The 17,081-nt window shown below is 34.9% G+C and overlaps 1 protein-coding gene across 2 annotated transcripts; it reads right to left on the bottom strand.

Moving 5' to 3' along the window:
• Positions 1-7,098: 7,098 nt before the first annotated feature.
• LOC107827768 (putative protein phosphatase 2C 52) lies at positions 7,099-12,682 on the bottom strand. Of its 2 annotated transcripts, none has more exons than XM_016654968.2 (6): positions 12,344-12,682; positions 10,773-11,254; positions 10,349-10,693; positions 10,142-10,259; positions 9,835-10,058; positions 7,099-7,747 (listed from the first exon to the last, which is right to left on the bottom strand). In XM_016654968.2, exons 2-6 carry the CDS (start codon positions 11,031-11,033, stop codon positions 7,277-7,279), a joined length of 1,419 nt encoding a protein of 472 aa, XP_016510454.1. In that variant the 5' UTR covers positions 11,034-11,254; positions 12,344-12,682; the 3' UTR covers positions 7,099-7,276. The 2 variants fall into 2 exon arrangements, with proteins under 2 accessions (XP_016510454.1, XP_075079448.1); XM_075223347.1 differs by lacking the exon at positions 12,344-12,682 and adding an exon at positions 11,617-12,134.
• Positions 12,683-17,081: the final 4,399 nt, after the last annotated feature.

The following is a 17,081-nucleotide window of genomic DNA, read 5'->3' as shown; positions in this document are numbered from 1 at the left end:
TTTGCCATGGTCTGGGTGCGGCAAAGCTCCCTAAGTCCCCATTGGGTCCCTGGCCAATACCAGCACCCAAACATTTACCAAAAAATATTAAACAAGTGCAGTGTGAAATTACCAGCCTTGTGCATCAAAGTTCAGTGAGTACTCAGAGGTACCCAAAGCAATGCTTACACGAAGGGGGTAGAACCTAATCTCTAAGAGTAGTGAGAGTGCATGATATAGTTTTAAGGAAATTGAGTAGAGAAAAAAAACAGTTTAAAAATGATCCATATAGAATCAGTTCTTGAAAGAAAAACAATAGAAGAGTGTGACAGTTTTGTAAGAAGGTGAGTAGGACAATCTCAGAACTAGAATATCACACATAGTTCAGGGAAGCAAACACAAACAGGGGAAAGGGGAAATGGGGACAAGTAGTTCACATGTAAGAGCATAGTTGCACATACGTAGACATCAGAGAAAACATTTCGGAACTTAAATAGCCACAACACATTTCATCCCAAAGTGCTCATGGAAGAGGTTCATGATTATTTAGTAGCTAGGAAGGGTCGTGAATACATGCTAATAATGTACGTTAGGGGTAAGGAAAAACTATGTTAAACAAGTAAAGGAAGCAGTAGACATGCTGAATTAAGGGAAGGGTAATCACATCAATGAACTAGAAAAAGGCACGCTAATTGCAATGAAAACAGCAGAACCATAGGTAGAAGCATAAACGAAATAAGAGAAAGTGCAATATGCGTAAAAACATGTTGTTTTGGAAGCTGTAAATCAAATAGCAGACATACCAGTCAAGAGTGGGATAATAGAGCTGTAATGTGCAGGGAAGTAGAGCAGTAGTGTGCAGACCAAGAGAGAAGCAATGTATAGAGCAATAAAGCAGTAGAGTAATAAGTTACTCAGTCTTGGCTTTTAGCCGACTAGGTAACCAGTAGTCAATAAGAGAAGCGAGCGAGAATGTGTAGGAAAGTAAGAGAGAACAGTGAGTATGCTTGTGTGTGTAAGAGAGAGTTCAGAACAATGTGGTTGTTCGTCTGTTATGCTAAATAGAGGGTAAAGTATTTATAGTTTTGAAAACAAGTAGAGAATAGAGTAACAAGTACACAATTATAGAAGCAATACCAATTGGAATCAATCACAGGACCAAACTCCTTTTAATTAGGGAGTCATGATTCAAATGGGTACAAGTTATATCAGATAAGGAAAGAATCACTTAGACTACTGAATCTACCATAATAGGAGTAGTAAAACATGTAACATGTAATAAGGGCCAAATACATAATATTTCAAGTAAGAAAAATATATACTGAATATTTGAAAGTATGTTTATGCGCATAAATATGGTAAAAATATAAATTAACTCTGAAAATTAGTCAAAGAATCACGGATGAGACTAAAATCACAAGGAATTAGTTCTAAGTAAGGAAAGCATCTCACAAATAAGGAACTGATTCAAAATCAGTGAAAAACTTCTAAGGAAAACATATACAAAATTAGGGATTCGAAGAGATGCACAGAATCAGCAGAAATATTTGGTAAACAATGAATAATTAGACCTATTAAACACAATAGGCACGAAAATCAGAGAACCCTAAGCAAGAAATCACAGAAACAATAGAAGGTTGGAACCCTAACAACAAAATTAAAGCATAGAACTCGGAAAATAACCCAGAAGATCACACAAACAAGCAAATAATATAAACACAAACATATAGTACTCAAAATCAGAAGATAAAGTGATTTCAAAGAGGGGTTTAGAAACCCTAGTTTGAAAAAAAAGGGAACAAAACGTTTAAAACTTGAGCAATCGTAAAGATCGAGTAGAGAGTAGTGTAAAACATAAAGGTATGAGTTAAAATCGTTTAAAAAATACAGAGATTTAAGAGGTCTGGGTAGAGATTAGGGTTTCATAAGAAACCAGTGAGAAGTAGGAGAAACCTGGCTGTGAAACTCAGCAATAATGGTGTTCATAGCACCATCGGACCAAAACCCATCGGAGAAAGGCCGAAGACAAACCAGGCAAAGCTTTCAGTAACCATCTCGTATGGTGGAGGCTCATGAGGTCTCCAGGATAGAGGGAATCAGCGAGATAAGGTTTCACGGCGGTTGGTGGTCGAAAGAGGTGAGGCTGGAGGTGGCCGGATAGATGGTGAAGGGCATCGGAGAAGAACCAGAAGGTTCTAGAGAGAAGGAGGAGAGGAAGAAACTAAGTAGAGAGAGAGACCGGTCTCGATGAAATGAGGGGTCGGGGGGTAGTTAGAACTTAATTAAGGAAATAAAATTTGGGTCGTTGATCTCATTTGATCAACGACTCAGATTAAATCGAAGCTGGGCCGAGTTATTCGGAGATTGGGCTGGGCGGATTTGGATTGGGTATTGGGTTAATTAAAAATCTGATGGGGTGGGTTACAATTGGGGCTAAAATTGCAATAATAATAGGTTAGGTATTAAATAGTCAATTTCTCCCTCTTAATTTTATAAAAATAATGAAAATGATATTAAAAGAAAATTAAAAGTACTTAAACCATTAGTAATACAACAATACTGGAACTGATTTTGCAATTATAAAAATGCTATTAATCGAAACATGGGCTATAATTGCAATTATATGCAAATTAGCTTTAAAAATACCAAATAAATTTGTAAAAATATACAAAAATCACCTTAATTATATTTTGGTGTAAATATGAGAAATAAATAAATTATTCACCAAAACAATAATTTTGGGAATAATTATTGGATTTTGCACTGCTAAAATAGACAATAAATTGGTTTTGAAAAACCCTTAAAAAATTTGGGAAAAATACCAAAATACTTGGGCATGCTTATGTATGCACATATATGTTATTTTGAAAGTATTTTTGAGTGTAAAAAATACTTATGGAAAAATTGGGTATCAACAGTGACAATATTAATAAAGCTCGTAAATATGAGCACGCTATTAATGTAAATATATTACGATTCACCTCCAGAAGAGGTAATATGATTGAGATAATATATACTTAATATTTCGTATTTTAATTTTGCTCCTTAAGTAGTAAAACAATTGAATTTTTCTCCTGAAGCAGGAAAATATTATGAAAGTGTGTCTTTTTGTGCTTAAATAAAATAATAAGCTATTCAAAGTTATTTTTGAAGCACATTTTCATTCCCTAGAGTGAATGAAGAAATACCACAACTCACCTCCTGAAGAGGTAGAATAACAAAGGGTATAAATCTTGTTTTTGTGGCATAAAGATCATTATCGCACGTACCCGTTGTACGCAAAATATTTTGGAAAATTTTATTAAATATCATTCCAAGGCAAAAGTATTCTTGTAGACTGCTTTCTACTACAACCACATCTGTACATTATGGTTAGTTATTGAGTTTCCCGAAGGAAATAACAACTCGTGTATCTTTTCTTAAAGGAGGCAATGACTATGTGATTGCCGCATTGATACAAAATATTCAGATGTTAATGGTATTTCTCCTTGAAGGAGATATTTGTCACGAAGTTAGTATTAGAATATTAAAATTCTTGATTTTCATCATTTATAAATTTAGAATTGGCTTTGTATTGTTTATTTGATTATGATTTTCTCTCATGACACCAGAAGTGTTTGAACAATATTTGGTAGTACAAAATTTATCAAAAGCTCCCGAAGAGTTATTTGTTTGTCTAGAAGACATATGACACCAGTAGTGTCCGATAAATATTAGATTGTAGATAATGAATGAAGGATCTTGAAGAGCTTATATATAAATACGTCATTCATATTATATAATTATGGTCAAAACACATGTTATAGTAAACTTGAAGTTTACTAATACAAATGACAATCATACTGAGACTACAAATGATTGAAAGATGAAAATCTTCATGTTTCCACAATCATAGGGGGTAAATATGTATGTGAGAAGTTACCTGCCTTATTCTTCAATTTGTATTACATCATGTATCACAGTAAACCAGAAGTTTACTAATGCAAAAGCAGCTACAGTAAATTAGAAATTTACTTATACAAAAGTAGTCACAGTAAACCAGAAGTTTACTAATGCAAAAGTTTGTGTCATAGTAAACCAGTAGTTTACTAAGAGATAGCACATGCCATGATAAACTTGAAGTTTTTATTTTCCATTTTTAAATGAGCTATTTGAGAATTCAGATAAGCATATACTGAAGAACTAGAAGATTCTTCAAGAATTCTCCTGTGTTGCTTGTTCTCATAATAAATTGATTATACCAGCAAAAGTTGGGACTAAGACCCCTGATTCTGAAATATATAAAAGGTGAATATGGGCTCATTCACTTATCATGTGAACCACTTATAGATGCATATATAAGATGGTTACATGTGTGTTCATTGTCAACCTGCAGTTTGACATTTGAAATTGTTTTTCTCAACTAAGAGCAAAACTTTCAGATTATGAAATCAAGACAGTTCATCTTAATAATGCTGGTTTATATCCAAGCTGGTTTAGCATTGAATACCTCCTATTAATGGCTAAACCATTGCTTATGAGAACAAAGTTTCATGTGTTGGTCTAAGATTTTCTAAATTGCATATAGCAGCACTTGTATGCATCAGACCAACAATATATGATAAGTCCTACCCTCACAATTGGTTTAGGATCAGAAACCAAATATTTTTACTATCTTTTAATGTATGGTATATAATTAATTTCTCTACCACATTGCACAAAGATATGTTTCCCAAAGAAAATTGGGGATATATATTAGTTTTTCTAAACATTTGGAGGATGGAATAAACAGCTGAAAAATATGTTATATGAATTGAACTATCATTAATATGATCCTCACTTAGAAAATAATTCAAGTTAAATGCCAGAAGCATTTGCTGATCTAAAATTAAATATCATATTTCAGCTGCAAATGCTCCTATTAAAATTAAAGTCCCTGAAGGATGGAGTTTACTGTATGCATGAAGCGTGGTAGACCAATTGGTTCCAAAGGTAATAATCCTTGAAAAGAATAGGAGCAAATGATCAAAATGATCATAATAAGGAGGAAATAAGCTCTAGAAGAGCCCACGACATAACATTTCATGAACTCCTGAAGAAATTCAGGTACCTAAAAATAAAGAAAGTGATGAGATCACAACAAGTTATGTCGCTTGCGAACCGATACAAAATGATCGTCGACGATATATTTGATACAATATAGTGCACAATACTGTGAAATATTGTGAGGATCGGGCCAGTAGTCCAGACACCTAAAGATGTCATGCCATTTAAATGCGAGTCATAACCTATATGACTCATTTGATCAAATATCTATAAAGATCCCTGAATGATTTAAAATGCCTGAAGCATATTCAAAATCTCAGGAAATGTACTCAATCAGATTACAAAGATCTTTGTACGGTTTAAAGCAATCTGGACACATGTGATATAATCGTCTCAGTGAATATTTGCTGAAAGAGGGGTACATAAATGATGTTATTTGTCAATGTATTTTTATAAAGAAAATGGCTTCAGAATTTGTTATACTTGTTGTTTATGTTGATGACATAAATATTATTGGAACTTCAGAAGAGCTCCAAAAGGCAATTGAATATCTTAAGAAAGAATTTGAGATGAAAGATCTTGGGAAGACAAAACTTTGTCTTGGTCTGCAAATTGAACATTTAGCAGGCGGGATCTTTATCCATCAATCTGCCTATACAGCAAGGGTCTTAAAACGCTTTTACATGGACAAAGCGCACCCATTGAGTACATCAATGGTTGTTCGATCACTTGAAGTGGATACGGATTTGTTCCGACCTCCAGAAGAGGATGAGGAACTCCTTGGTCCCGAAGTACCCTATCTCAGTGCAATTGATGCATTAATGTATCTTGCTAATGCTACAAGGCCTGACATAGCATTTTCTGATAATTTACTAGCAAGATATAGTTCTTCTCCTACACGGATTAAGGATCCGTTCTTACCTCCAGAAGAGAATGATGAACTCCTTGGTCCAGATATACCCCTGTCGCTGCATTGTACTCTTTTTCCCTTGCTCAGATTTTTTCCCACTGGGTTTTTCCTGGTAAGGTTTTTAATGAGGCAAGCTTGCAATATATATATTATTAGTGTACTCTTTTTCTTTGACTATGATTTTTTACCACGGAATTTTTCCTAGTAAGGTTTTAACGAGGCACATAATAATGAACATCCAAAGGAGAGTGTAACAAAAATATTATTGTGGATGTCCATTTATTACTCCGTTGTAGATAATCTTCCTGAAGAAGATTATTTATTTATTACTCCACTGAAGTTTTCCACAAGCAGCTGATGCAGGCAAGTTGCAAGGAACTCAATGAAATGACTTGTAGCAGCTTCTTGGTTTGATGAGATTAATTTAAATCGATCTGAAATAGTGGTGGATAATATTCTCTACAAACTCAACTTTTTGAGAAGATGGTATACAAGATTGGAATGCGGAGACTCAAATATTTGAAACTAGATTTTCATCGGGGGAATAAAATACGCGATGCACTCTTTTTTTCTTACTAAGATTTTTTCCCACGGGATTTTCCTTATAAGATTTTTAATGAGGTACCTAGCAATGCGTATTACTAAATATGTGTACTCTTTTTCCTTCACTAGGATTTTTTTCCCCGGGATTTTTCCTAGTAAAGTTTTAACGAGACACATTATCTTTTAATGAACATCTAGGGAGGGATGTTATAAATATATATTATATTATGGATGTTCATTTAGTACTCCGTTGTAAATAAGCTTCCTGAAGAAGCTTATCCATATGAGATTTCGCCGTAAATATAGTTATCTATTTAGTACTCTATTGGAAATAAGCTTCCTGAAGAAGCTTATCATTTCGATACTCCGTTATGGATAAATATTACCCTAGGCAGAAGATTATCTATATCTAGTACAGTAACTTACAAGCAACTTACAAGAAGCTTACACAGTAGCTTGTGTAGCAGCTTACACAGCCGCTTACAATAGCAGCTTACACAGCATCTTTCTTTCTTCTATAAATAGAGGAGATTTCATTCAGTACGTGAATTTGAAATTGAATAATAAATCTCTCTCTTATCTTCGGTTTCTTTACTTTAAAGTTTTTATTTTATAACATATATGATATATCACTCCTAGTATGATAATATCTTAAAGAAAATTAGACTTTACAGTTAAACTTTAACCAAGTGCACAAACCGAACCCCAAATGCATCATAAACATAACAGACTACTGACTAGGATTCTGCAGCAAAATTATATATCCTTCAATTTTCAGAAACAAATTTATATCACAACAAATATAATTGAATAACAAGGTCAGGGTCTAGGCCTCTCTTCAGAAAATCTTGGAAGCTGAACCAGGGAGTTTACCCGAGTGACACCTTCTAATCCTGACCAGTTCTGATCTTCAGTTGCCACGGTTTCTTGATTTGCGTCTGCTTCTGCTATAATTCGTTTGTACGCGCTGTTCTCTTCAGCTGATCTGACAGTAAAGTTTCTCTGCAGAGATGGCTCGGAATTCTGTCCATCGTCTGATTCCACAGCATTACCAGAATGGTTGCTCTGTAGTGTGGCAGAAGAGAAACACTGATCCTCGTTATCGGATTCAATGTCCATTTTCCCGTCCAAGAATAGACAAACAACTGCACAATCATCCATCTTTGATGTTGGATATTTGGTTTTCCATTCGCGTGCAGCTGAGTCAACCAGGATTCTGGCAGCTGATGCTCGTGTAGGAGCTGATGACACTATCTCAACCACTTCCTCATTACTCAAGACGTCCCAAACCTGCAGCCATATAAATCTTCAACTCAGAAACAGTAAATGAGGCCAAAACCTCAGATTTTTAAGTATCGCATAGTACTTTAATGCATTTTTCTAAGCGCTAGCCTTTGCCAAGGAACTCTTTTTAATTGGTTCACCAGTTCTAGAATGGACCAGATACAGGATCACAGCTTGGTGCTTTGGATCTGAAATACTCTCGAAGTCCATAAAAGAGAGTTCAGGTTCATCTTTAATGCCAAAGAACCCCTTTGCATCTCACGACCTTTTTGGCTAAAGATTCAGTGGAAAGTATACTTTGTTTTTTGGTCAAAGTGAATAATCTTTCTTTTTTTCGGGCATAAAATTTTGTTCTTCAAGTTTGACTTTCCCAACTTGTGTTGTGATACAAATTTATAGATCTTTTTGAGCTGTGAAAGAAACAGAACTTACTCTTATTCTATTGAATGGTCTAAGATCCTAACTTCCAAGAATTTTGTATTTTGATGCTCTGAATATTTTGGATGTTACAACTTTTTTGTGTTATTTTGTGATTCATTTGATCTTGATGTGTTTTGCATAATTTGTACAGAAAGAGCTAACTCGCACCAGCTCTGATTCTTCTTCAAGCTGTCAATGTTCTGACAATCGGAGTCTGGACTTACACTAATTAGGTACAAAAATGACTATGGAACCAACTGTTAAAGTGGTTCTTCGTTCAATTGCTTTGGATCTGAAATACTCTCGAAGTCCATAAAAGAGATTTCAGGTTCATCTTTAATGAAAAGCCCCCGAGAGAAGCACTATTACCAGAATCAGGAAAACCATTTTAGAACTCTCATTGAGTACGATATTCATTAGGTTATCCAATGGAAAAGCTATGTCCCTTTCATCACTCATCAGAACTCCGCATTGACAGGTATAAAAGAAATTAGCATAATCATGTCATTAGCAATTAAGGAAATAAAGGGATCTTTATAGTTTCAGGATGGGAAAATCATGCCCAAAAAGATTATTGTCTGGAGATTTATTTCAGGAGATAGAATTCCAAGATTGAGATGGAAACAGAATCAACCATTTCGTGGAAAAGGAAGTATATAGAAATTCAACAAGCTCACCTTTAGTACTGTGAAGGATTTAACTAAAGATTCTTAATATATGATGCAATTCAAAAGCTCCTTGCCTCCAGCAACAGGAGAAGTCTTTTATTTAGAATAAACTCTACAGCTGTCAAATATCCCCAACAATAATACTAGCAGTTAAGCTAAGTGCACTCTTTACGGAGTCTTGGCAAGGCAGATGCTAAAACTAATCACAGGTCCTTCTGCCAATCGGGCTGAATGTTAGTACCTCTTGCAAAATCTATCAGACTTTAAGGACCAGTTTCTCCCCTTTCTTCCCCCAAACCAGAAAGCCTCATAATAGACCGCCTATCGAAACAGGATAAGCTAATTCCTTTCAAAGTACACAGGTGACTGTTACCTAAGAGGAGTCTAGACACATTTAATTAAAGAAAATCAGACTCCTTTCCTCTTAAGACAAGATATGAACGTCTGTCCAACCAGTGTATTCACATACAACCTAAATGCTTCTTTCTTCCTCCAAAATGAGAAAGGTATTTACTAGCCAACCTAATGAACAGTGACCTAATAGCTTTATACCATACTAACAAAAGAAAGCCACTTCACAACGAATCATAAAATTCAGAAGAATGGCAACTGAATGTGTTAGCAACATTGGTAATAGTATGCTGAGAACTTAAACTCTGAATGCCCAACTGACAGAGGAAGTTCAATAGGCTAGATTATATATGTTGAATCATCTTTTCCATTTGGTTGCGCACTTTTAGGAGATGAATTGTCACCATTATATTCACAGTTACCTCATTTCTCCAGATCATTAAATGTTGCCCATTTTAAACAAGTCAAAAATATACACAAAGGTTGTCACAATCACCAAAATACAACTACTGCAAATAACAAGGTAGATGGTTAAAGAAATCTTATAGAATTTAATAAAACTTGACATGCTTAATTTGAGTTTGAATTAAACTACTTCGACAAAATGATATCTAGGTTAGCAAACTATATAAAATTTTCGAGACAGTTACATACCCCATCAGATGCTAGAACAATGAACTTGTCCCTTTCGGTAAGAATATGGTGAGAAAACTCTGGAACAGAAATCACACCATATTCCTTCAAGCAGAAATCCCCAAATGCCCGAGCCATTGCTAAACCAGGGGCATCGTCAAATGGCAGCCACACTCTCTGCACCTCAGGCTCATCTTGCAATGCAAAAACCCGACCTTTACATCGTTTTATCCTCTCAGCTTCCTCTGGCACAAAGAACACTATATCAACAAAGAGAATCCAGAAAGAGATCACATACCATAAAAGATTGGCTATAATATAGACATACTTGGTAAATCGGGCTTCAGATCAACAGTCAATTGAACTGCTATCATTGAATCATTATTGTCCTTTGATGCCAAGATTGCCCGAGAATCACCAATATAGCCCATAAAAAGATTTGAACCCTTTTGAAACAAAATATTAATAACAAGCTTAGAAGAAAAGAGAATGAAAGAAATTCCATGGACAATCATAACCAAATGCAACTGGTTACCTGTTTCACCAAAGTAACAGACGTGCTCCCACTGCAAAAGCAATCTAAATTAGGGTGGGACCTTAGTTCTTTATCCATGGCCTTGTATGATTTAAGGAAAGCTTCTCTCCACAAGTTATCCACTTTATCCTCCATCTCTCCATCCTTGTCAGGATCCACCACATCCAACTTTGGATTACCATTGCAGCAATTCGCAGTAGCACCATTACGTTTCGAGTCAAATGATTGCAAAAATGATGATAGCTTCAACGGCAGTGCATCCCTTACTTTGCGAGCAACAAGATGGCCATGTGGACCATGGCCATCAAATACCCCACAAAAGGTCACATCTTCAGCCATGAAATCCTACAAAAAATAAACATAAATCTAACATCACTCATTAGAAAGACACAAGAGTAGTTCTAGACAAGCAAGCAGGACTTACTTCCCACACAATCATGGCGTCCTGGTTTATGCCTTTCCGTCCCTGTTGAGTAAATATGCAAGAAGTCCGGCTCTTTCCATTTTTGAATATCCGATTAGGTATTGAAGACAAATGTTGCAATGTGGTGACAGGATCAGAAAAAGTTCTTCTAATCCTCTTTCGAGTAAACATCCTTATTCCCAAACATTCAGGGGAAACTCTTTCTCCGTTGCTCCTGCTACTACAACTACTCCGACTACTGGTAGAGACACAACCCCCCATTTACTCAGACCCACAAACAGACCATCTGATCCACAACTAAAGAAATTTTCTGGATCTCACCAGGTTCACGGATCAGATTGTATCACCTAAGCAAAAAACTGTCAAACTCGCAAGCATCCAATGCAGCAAACAGCGATTCCACCTTATGCAGAAAACAATGTTCTATTTTATCTTGGTCAAAGTATTGCCACTTAACAAGGCGTGAACTGATAAACGCACAGCTAAACAACAGAAGAAGAGATTAATTAATGTAATAGTTTATTCAATAGTAGTACATAACAAGATGGATATGGCTGCAAATATGGTAACTAGACTAAACCAACCAACACATAGATTAAAAGATTTTGCATGTGAATCGATGAATATACTAATATAAACATCAAGCTGTCTTAAGCTTTCGTCATTCAAAGGGAATCTCAACTTATACAAATCAAATTTGAGAGATTTTATGCACCCTTAATCCTCAAATAAACAAATAAAACTAAGAAGAAAGAAAAACAGGATATTCTGGGAAACATAATAAAAAACATACATTAACAGGAAACGAGGTAGCATTAATAGTTGTCAAAGCTTGATTTATTACCCAGAAATCTTTTAATCTGTCACCATGTTCCCAAAATCAGAACTTATCCACAAAAGCTTTAGCTTTGGTAATAAGTAAAGAAAAGATATTTATCAGAATCCAAATTCCAAAATTGTTATTTTTTAGAGATCTTATAGAGAGAGAGGGGGGGGGATAAGAGAAGTAAAGTTTTAATGGGTGGATTTGTAGCATACATATACTGAAAAAGAAAACAAAGAAGAAAGATTCTAAAGAAACCTGAAAAAGAAAAGTTACTGCACACAAATGTCAAAAAAGTTTCAACCTTTCACACAAATGTCAAATTTTCAGTCTTTTCCAGTTCTGATAAAATTCGAATTTTCGCACTACATAGTGGAGCAGACACGATAAAGTAAAAGAGTTTGAACAAAGTGGTAGATTTGTCGACATAAAATCTTTTTACGTAATCCCAAAAGCAAAACAGCATTAGATCAACGCATTATCACTTGGAAAAGTAAGAAAAAATAATTCAAAGGAGAATTTAAGTTTGAAAGTGAAGAAATGTATTAAAAAAGAAACATTAAACCTTTTTTCATGCCATTAAAACCCAAGTGTTAGAAATTACCAAGAACATGAAATGTAAATTGTGGGAAAGTAGTAAACAGAGAAAATGAAGGCTAAAACAAGTGACTTTATTGAAAAAGATCAGATTTTTGAGCATTTCAAAAGCCAAAGAGATGTACAAATAGAGAGCTGGTTAAATTGGTACCTTCAACTTAGTTTACTGATATTCAAGTATTGTGAGAGATGGGATCAAGAATGTGCCATGGCCTTACAAGTGAAGAGTAATCTCCTGTCAAAATTGTACTATCTTTTTCAGAAAGAGAAAAGGAGAAGTGGAGAGGGAGAAGTATGGGAATAGATAGGAGTTGGCACCAATTAATTGCAAAAGCATGAAAAAGGAAACAGTGAAGAGAAAAGGGGTGGAGCTATTTGGGAAGAAAAGGTTGCAAGGAAATTCTGAGCGTGTATTAGGCTGTATATAACTACTAGAGTTCGGTAGATAGGCTGTTTTTATTACACACGCCCAAACCAAATGATGAAGTTTGAGATGTCTTTTTTTTTGGGGGGGTAGCAAACCAAAAATATTTATTTATATTAAAAGCTATACTTACTTAGTACAGTCATACCCCTCCGTTTCAATTTATGTGAACTCATTTGACTGGGCACGGAGTTTAAGAAAAAAAGAGAAGACTTTTGATCTTGTGGTGTAAAATGAGGCACACATATTTTGTGTGGTTATAAATTATTGTGTAAAGGTAAATTGTTTCCAAATAAAGAAAGATATCATTCTTTTTGGCACGAACTAAAAAAGAAATAGATTCACATAAATTGAAACGGAGTGAGTACCACTTAGGACACTTTGATTTCCTAAAGCTTGCTAATATATTGCAAGCATCATGAGCTAGCTACTTAACAAAAATATATTATTGTTCTTGTTCATTCCTTACAAAAGATTCAACAAAAGTAGGAGGTAGTATAAAAAAAATTCCTTTTGTTTGAGCATTTGCCGCCTTAGCCAGTTGATGTGCCACATTATCCCTTGCCTGAATACGTGTCGGAGGAGCACTACCTTCTCATGGTACATTAACAACCTGCATTCATTAACAAGATCATCATATAGTCTATTGTCGTGTTGTATAAATTTAATTACCTCTGTGCAATCTGTTTTTACTTCCAACGGAAACATTCCCCATTCATGAGCTGTTTGAAGTCCTTCAAGCAGTGCCTTAATTTCTGCATCTAATGGTCCTTTTGCATATATAGATTTTGTAAAGCCAACTACCCAACTTCCTTTTGTATTACGGAATACACCTCCCAGGCCACTCCTTTGATAGCCGTCTTTAAAACTAACATCAATATTTAATTTAAACCAGCCCTTAGGAGGTTTCTGCCATTTTACTTAATAGGATTTTTCTTTAGAGGGACAAAGCTATTTTAAGTAAGAAGGGCGAATTCGATAGCCTTTTGAATAGTGAGATTTATGTTAATGGGTTTGCTTGTGTTGTTTTGGTTATTAGTATTTCTTTTTATCCATATATGCCAAAGGGCAAATGGAAAGAAAGAATTCTACCTAATATACTTACTTCTTAATGAGCAATCAAAATTTTTTAGTTGGAGAAGTCAGTGATCACCTATTGGATTATAGAAATTTGACCATCTCATATTATCCCAAATAAATTTGGTGGCTTTACGGTGAAAGAAAATATGAGTGATGGTTTATTTTTCTCTTGAATCGCAAATAGGGCATAAGGGATCTATATTAATACCTATATGAGCTAGGTATTTTCTGTGAGGGATTCTATTATGAAGGCATTGCCATAAGAAGAACTTTATCTTGTTTGGACAACGTAAATTCCAAATCCAATTATAATCCAAATGTCTACTCAATGGAGATTCAATTAGGTTGTAGCAAGTCTTAGTAGTGAAGAACTCTTTAATAGTTAATGGCCATATAGGAACATCCCTTGTTTGACCCTTAAATCGAATTCTAAATGTCAGTTGTACGCTTATTTCTTTAAGGATTCAAGTTATATGATGTAAATATTTTCTCAATTACATTATTAATTAATATTTATTAAAGTACAAAACTTTATACATATATTTACCTTATAAATATTTTTATATTATTCTTGCTTAAAACTTAAAACCTTTTAAAAATACTTGAGGTAACACCTGTTTCTTTGAAATTTTGCAAGAAGTAAATTACACGATTTAACTTCTAAGTAAAACTCTTTTACCAAAAATATATATGGAGCATATAAGTAAGAAAATTAGTGTATATTACTTTACCCAATGAAAACTTTCGAAATTTATTTTAAGTTATAAATGTCACGACCCAAAATCCATTAAAGATTGTGATGACGTCGGACATTACTGTCAGGCAAACCAACACCAAATAATTAGTTAAGTCTCATTTTAATATTTCTGAAATCATAAATTTCCTTCAATTTAACCGGTAAAAGATGAACTTTACAAAATAATAATAACGTTTTCCACATTCGATAATAAGTATCTCATAATCATCCTAGAACCCACTGTCACGAGTGCATGAGCATTTACTAAGGAATAAAATAAAATACAATAGCTATTTTGAATATAAATTTGGGCTGAAAAGAAAATACCAATACTCTAAAAGAGACTCTGTTGGCTGCGGATCGCACATAAGATGCAGCTCGCATAAGTCTCCGTGTCAACCACGCCGATGCGTCCACAAAGCCGCTAAATGTATATATGCATGTACAACAAAATGTACATCAAGTGTAATATGAGTACGAAAACAACGCGTATCCAGTAAGTATCCAGTCTAACCTCGAAGAAGCAGTGACGAGGGGTCGACTCCGACATTTCAACAATAGGCGAAATGGTCTCGTGGCTACTTAAACTTGTACCGGATTTTAAAGCCGATACACGAACTTACATCGTTCCTATTTGAACACTCAAACTCACGTATCCGGTAACTAATAAATCTATTTGACTGTTGACCATACACATGTGATAGTGACAGAGATGATGTGGACAAGGTGTGTGCAAGTCACGAAAATTACGTGCGTAATTACAATAGTTTTGATTTAAAAAATCTAAAACCAGAAAAAAAAAATACAAATTAAAAAGAAAGAAAATAAACCAGACCCACTTCCCCAGTCCCCGCACAATTCCCTTCACCCCCTGTGTTCTTTCTAATCCTAAACCCTTTCCAATTCCAAATATTAATTCCCAGAGCTTCATCCACCTCTTCAATATCCCCGTATCCCATCTTCTCACATATTCTCTCTATCGTCTTATCAAGTCCCGCCACCACACTCACCGCCGTTTTAGCAGAAGCTTCAATAAACAAACATCCATTACTCTTCGCGAATTCCTCGCCTTCCTCTGCACTAACAGCCCTAATATTTTCTCCGGCGTCACACTTGTTCCCCACCACTATTATTGTCGTGTCGCCTTGTTGCTGTATATCTTCAAACCAACTCGACAGCCGCTCAATAGTGTGCCTTTTAGTCATATCGTAAACAAGCAAAGCTCCTACGACGTCTCTGTAATATGCCCTCGTAATTGACCAGAATTTCTCCTGTCCCGACGTGTCCCTTATTTGAAGCTTGATTAGAAGTGAAAAATGGAATAAATTTTATGAAAGTTCATGACTAATTGAGCATATGGTCAAATATGGCTGAGATCTTTTTCACAATAGTGGCGATAAAAGGTGTAGAAGGAATAATGAAAGAAATAAAAAAAAAAATTTGATAAATTAATTATAAAAAATGGGACCCACTGATGACACGTGTAAAATAATAAATAGTCTTAGTATTTGACTTGTTCTTTTTGTCAGGCAATTGAGCTACACGCTCTGACGAAGGGGTTTATTTATAATCAACTGGTTGAGTTGAGGTACTAAAATGGGAAAGTTAAAAGTTTATATATCGGCTTTAAAATCCGGTACAAGTTTAAGTGGCCAGGAGGCCATTTTGATAACGTGAAATGCTAATTAAGCAGGATTCAAAGCTATAACAATAAAAGCTCAAGACAAGGAATAACTGAACAATTCTTCCATTATATTAAAAAAATCCAAAATACTTCCTTCATTTAAACAAATGATCTCTCCACCAATGAATTTATACAAATTATAAAAAAAAGGTTTCCAATTCTATTATCACACATAAAATCCATCGAGGACGTTCGACCCGATCCAACATAAATATAAATGGTGCACTGTCAAGGGTCGAACGGCGTGAACCATAAATGCATCTATTACCCCGCTCGTGAATCATGTATGTGACGCTGTCAAATATAAATTTAGAGAATTACCTCACTCGCGAATCATACACGTGGAGCAATCAAATATAAATTTAACATTAAATCATAACTCTTTCTTGATTCTTTTCAAAATAAGGACAATTCAACTTGAAGCTTTTAAGGAAATTACCCCGCTCGCGAAACATACATGCGACGCGGTTACACATAGATTTCTTAAGTTATTATAATATTTCTCAATCCTTTTCAAAAATACGAAGTTCAGTGGAAACTCTTAAAATATTATATTCCTCAATTTAAATTCCTTTCAACATAATTATTACACAATCTCGATCTTGTTTCTCCTCCTGGAAAACAATAACCATAAACCAAATAGCAAGGACAACGAGGCATGATGTAAACCTAAACTACCCGAACATAGGCATAACTAATAGCTACGTACGGACTTTCGTCACCCCGTGTGTACATAGCTCCGTACAAATAGAAGCATATATTGTATTATTTCACCTATGGGGTAAATTCCCTCTTACAAGGTTAGAAGGGAGACTTACCTCACTTCGAAGTTCTATAATCGGCTCCCAATTCATTCAAGCAACTCAAATCGATGTCCAATGCTCCAAAACTAGTCAATAAATGATCAAACACATAAAAATACACTCTAATGCTCACAACAATTCGATTTGAACAATTTCACAACT

Source organism: Nicotiana tabacum, chromosome 10, assembly GCF_000715075.1.
Source record: "Nicotiana tabacum cultivar K326 chromosome 10, ASM71507v2, whole genome shotgun sequence".
NCBI classification, from domain to species: domain Eukaryota; kingdom Viridiplantae; phylum Streptophyta; class Magnoliopsida; order Solanales; family Solanaceae; genus Nicotiana; species Nicotiana tabacum.
This window is presented reverse-complemented; position numbering and strand designations above follow the sequence as displayed.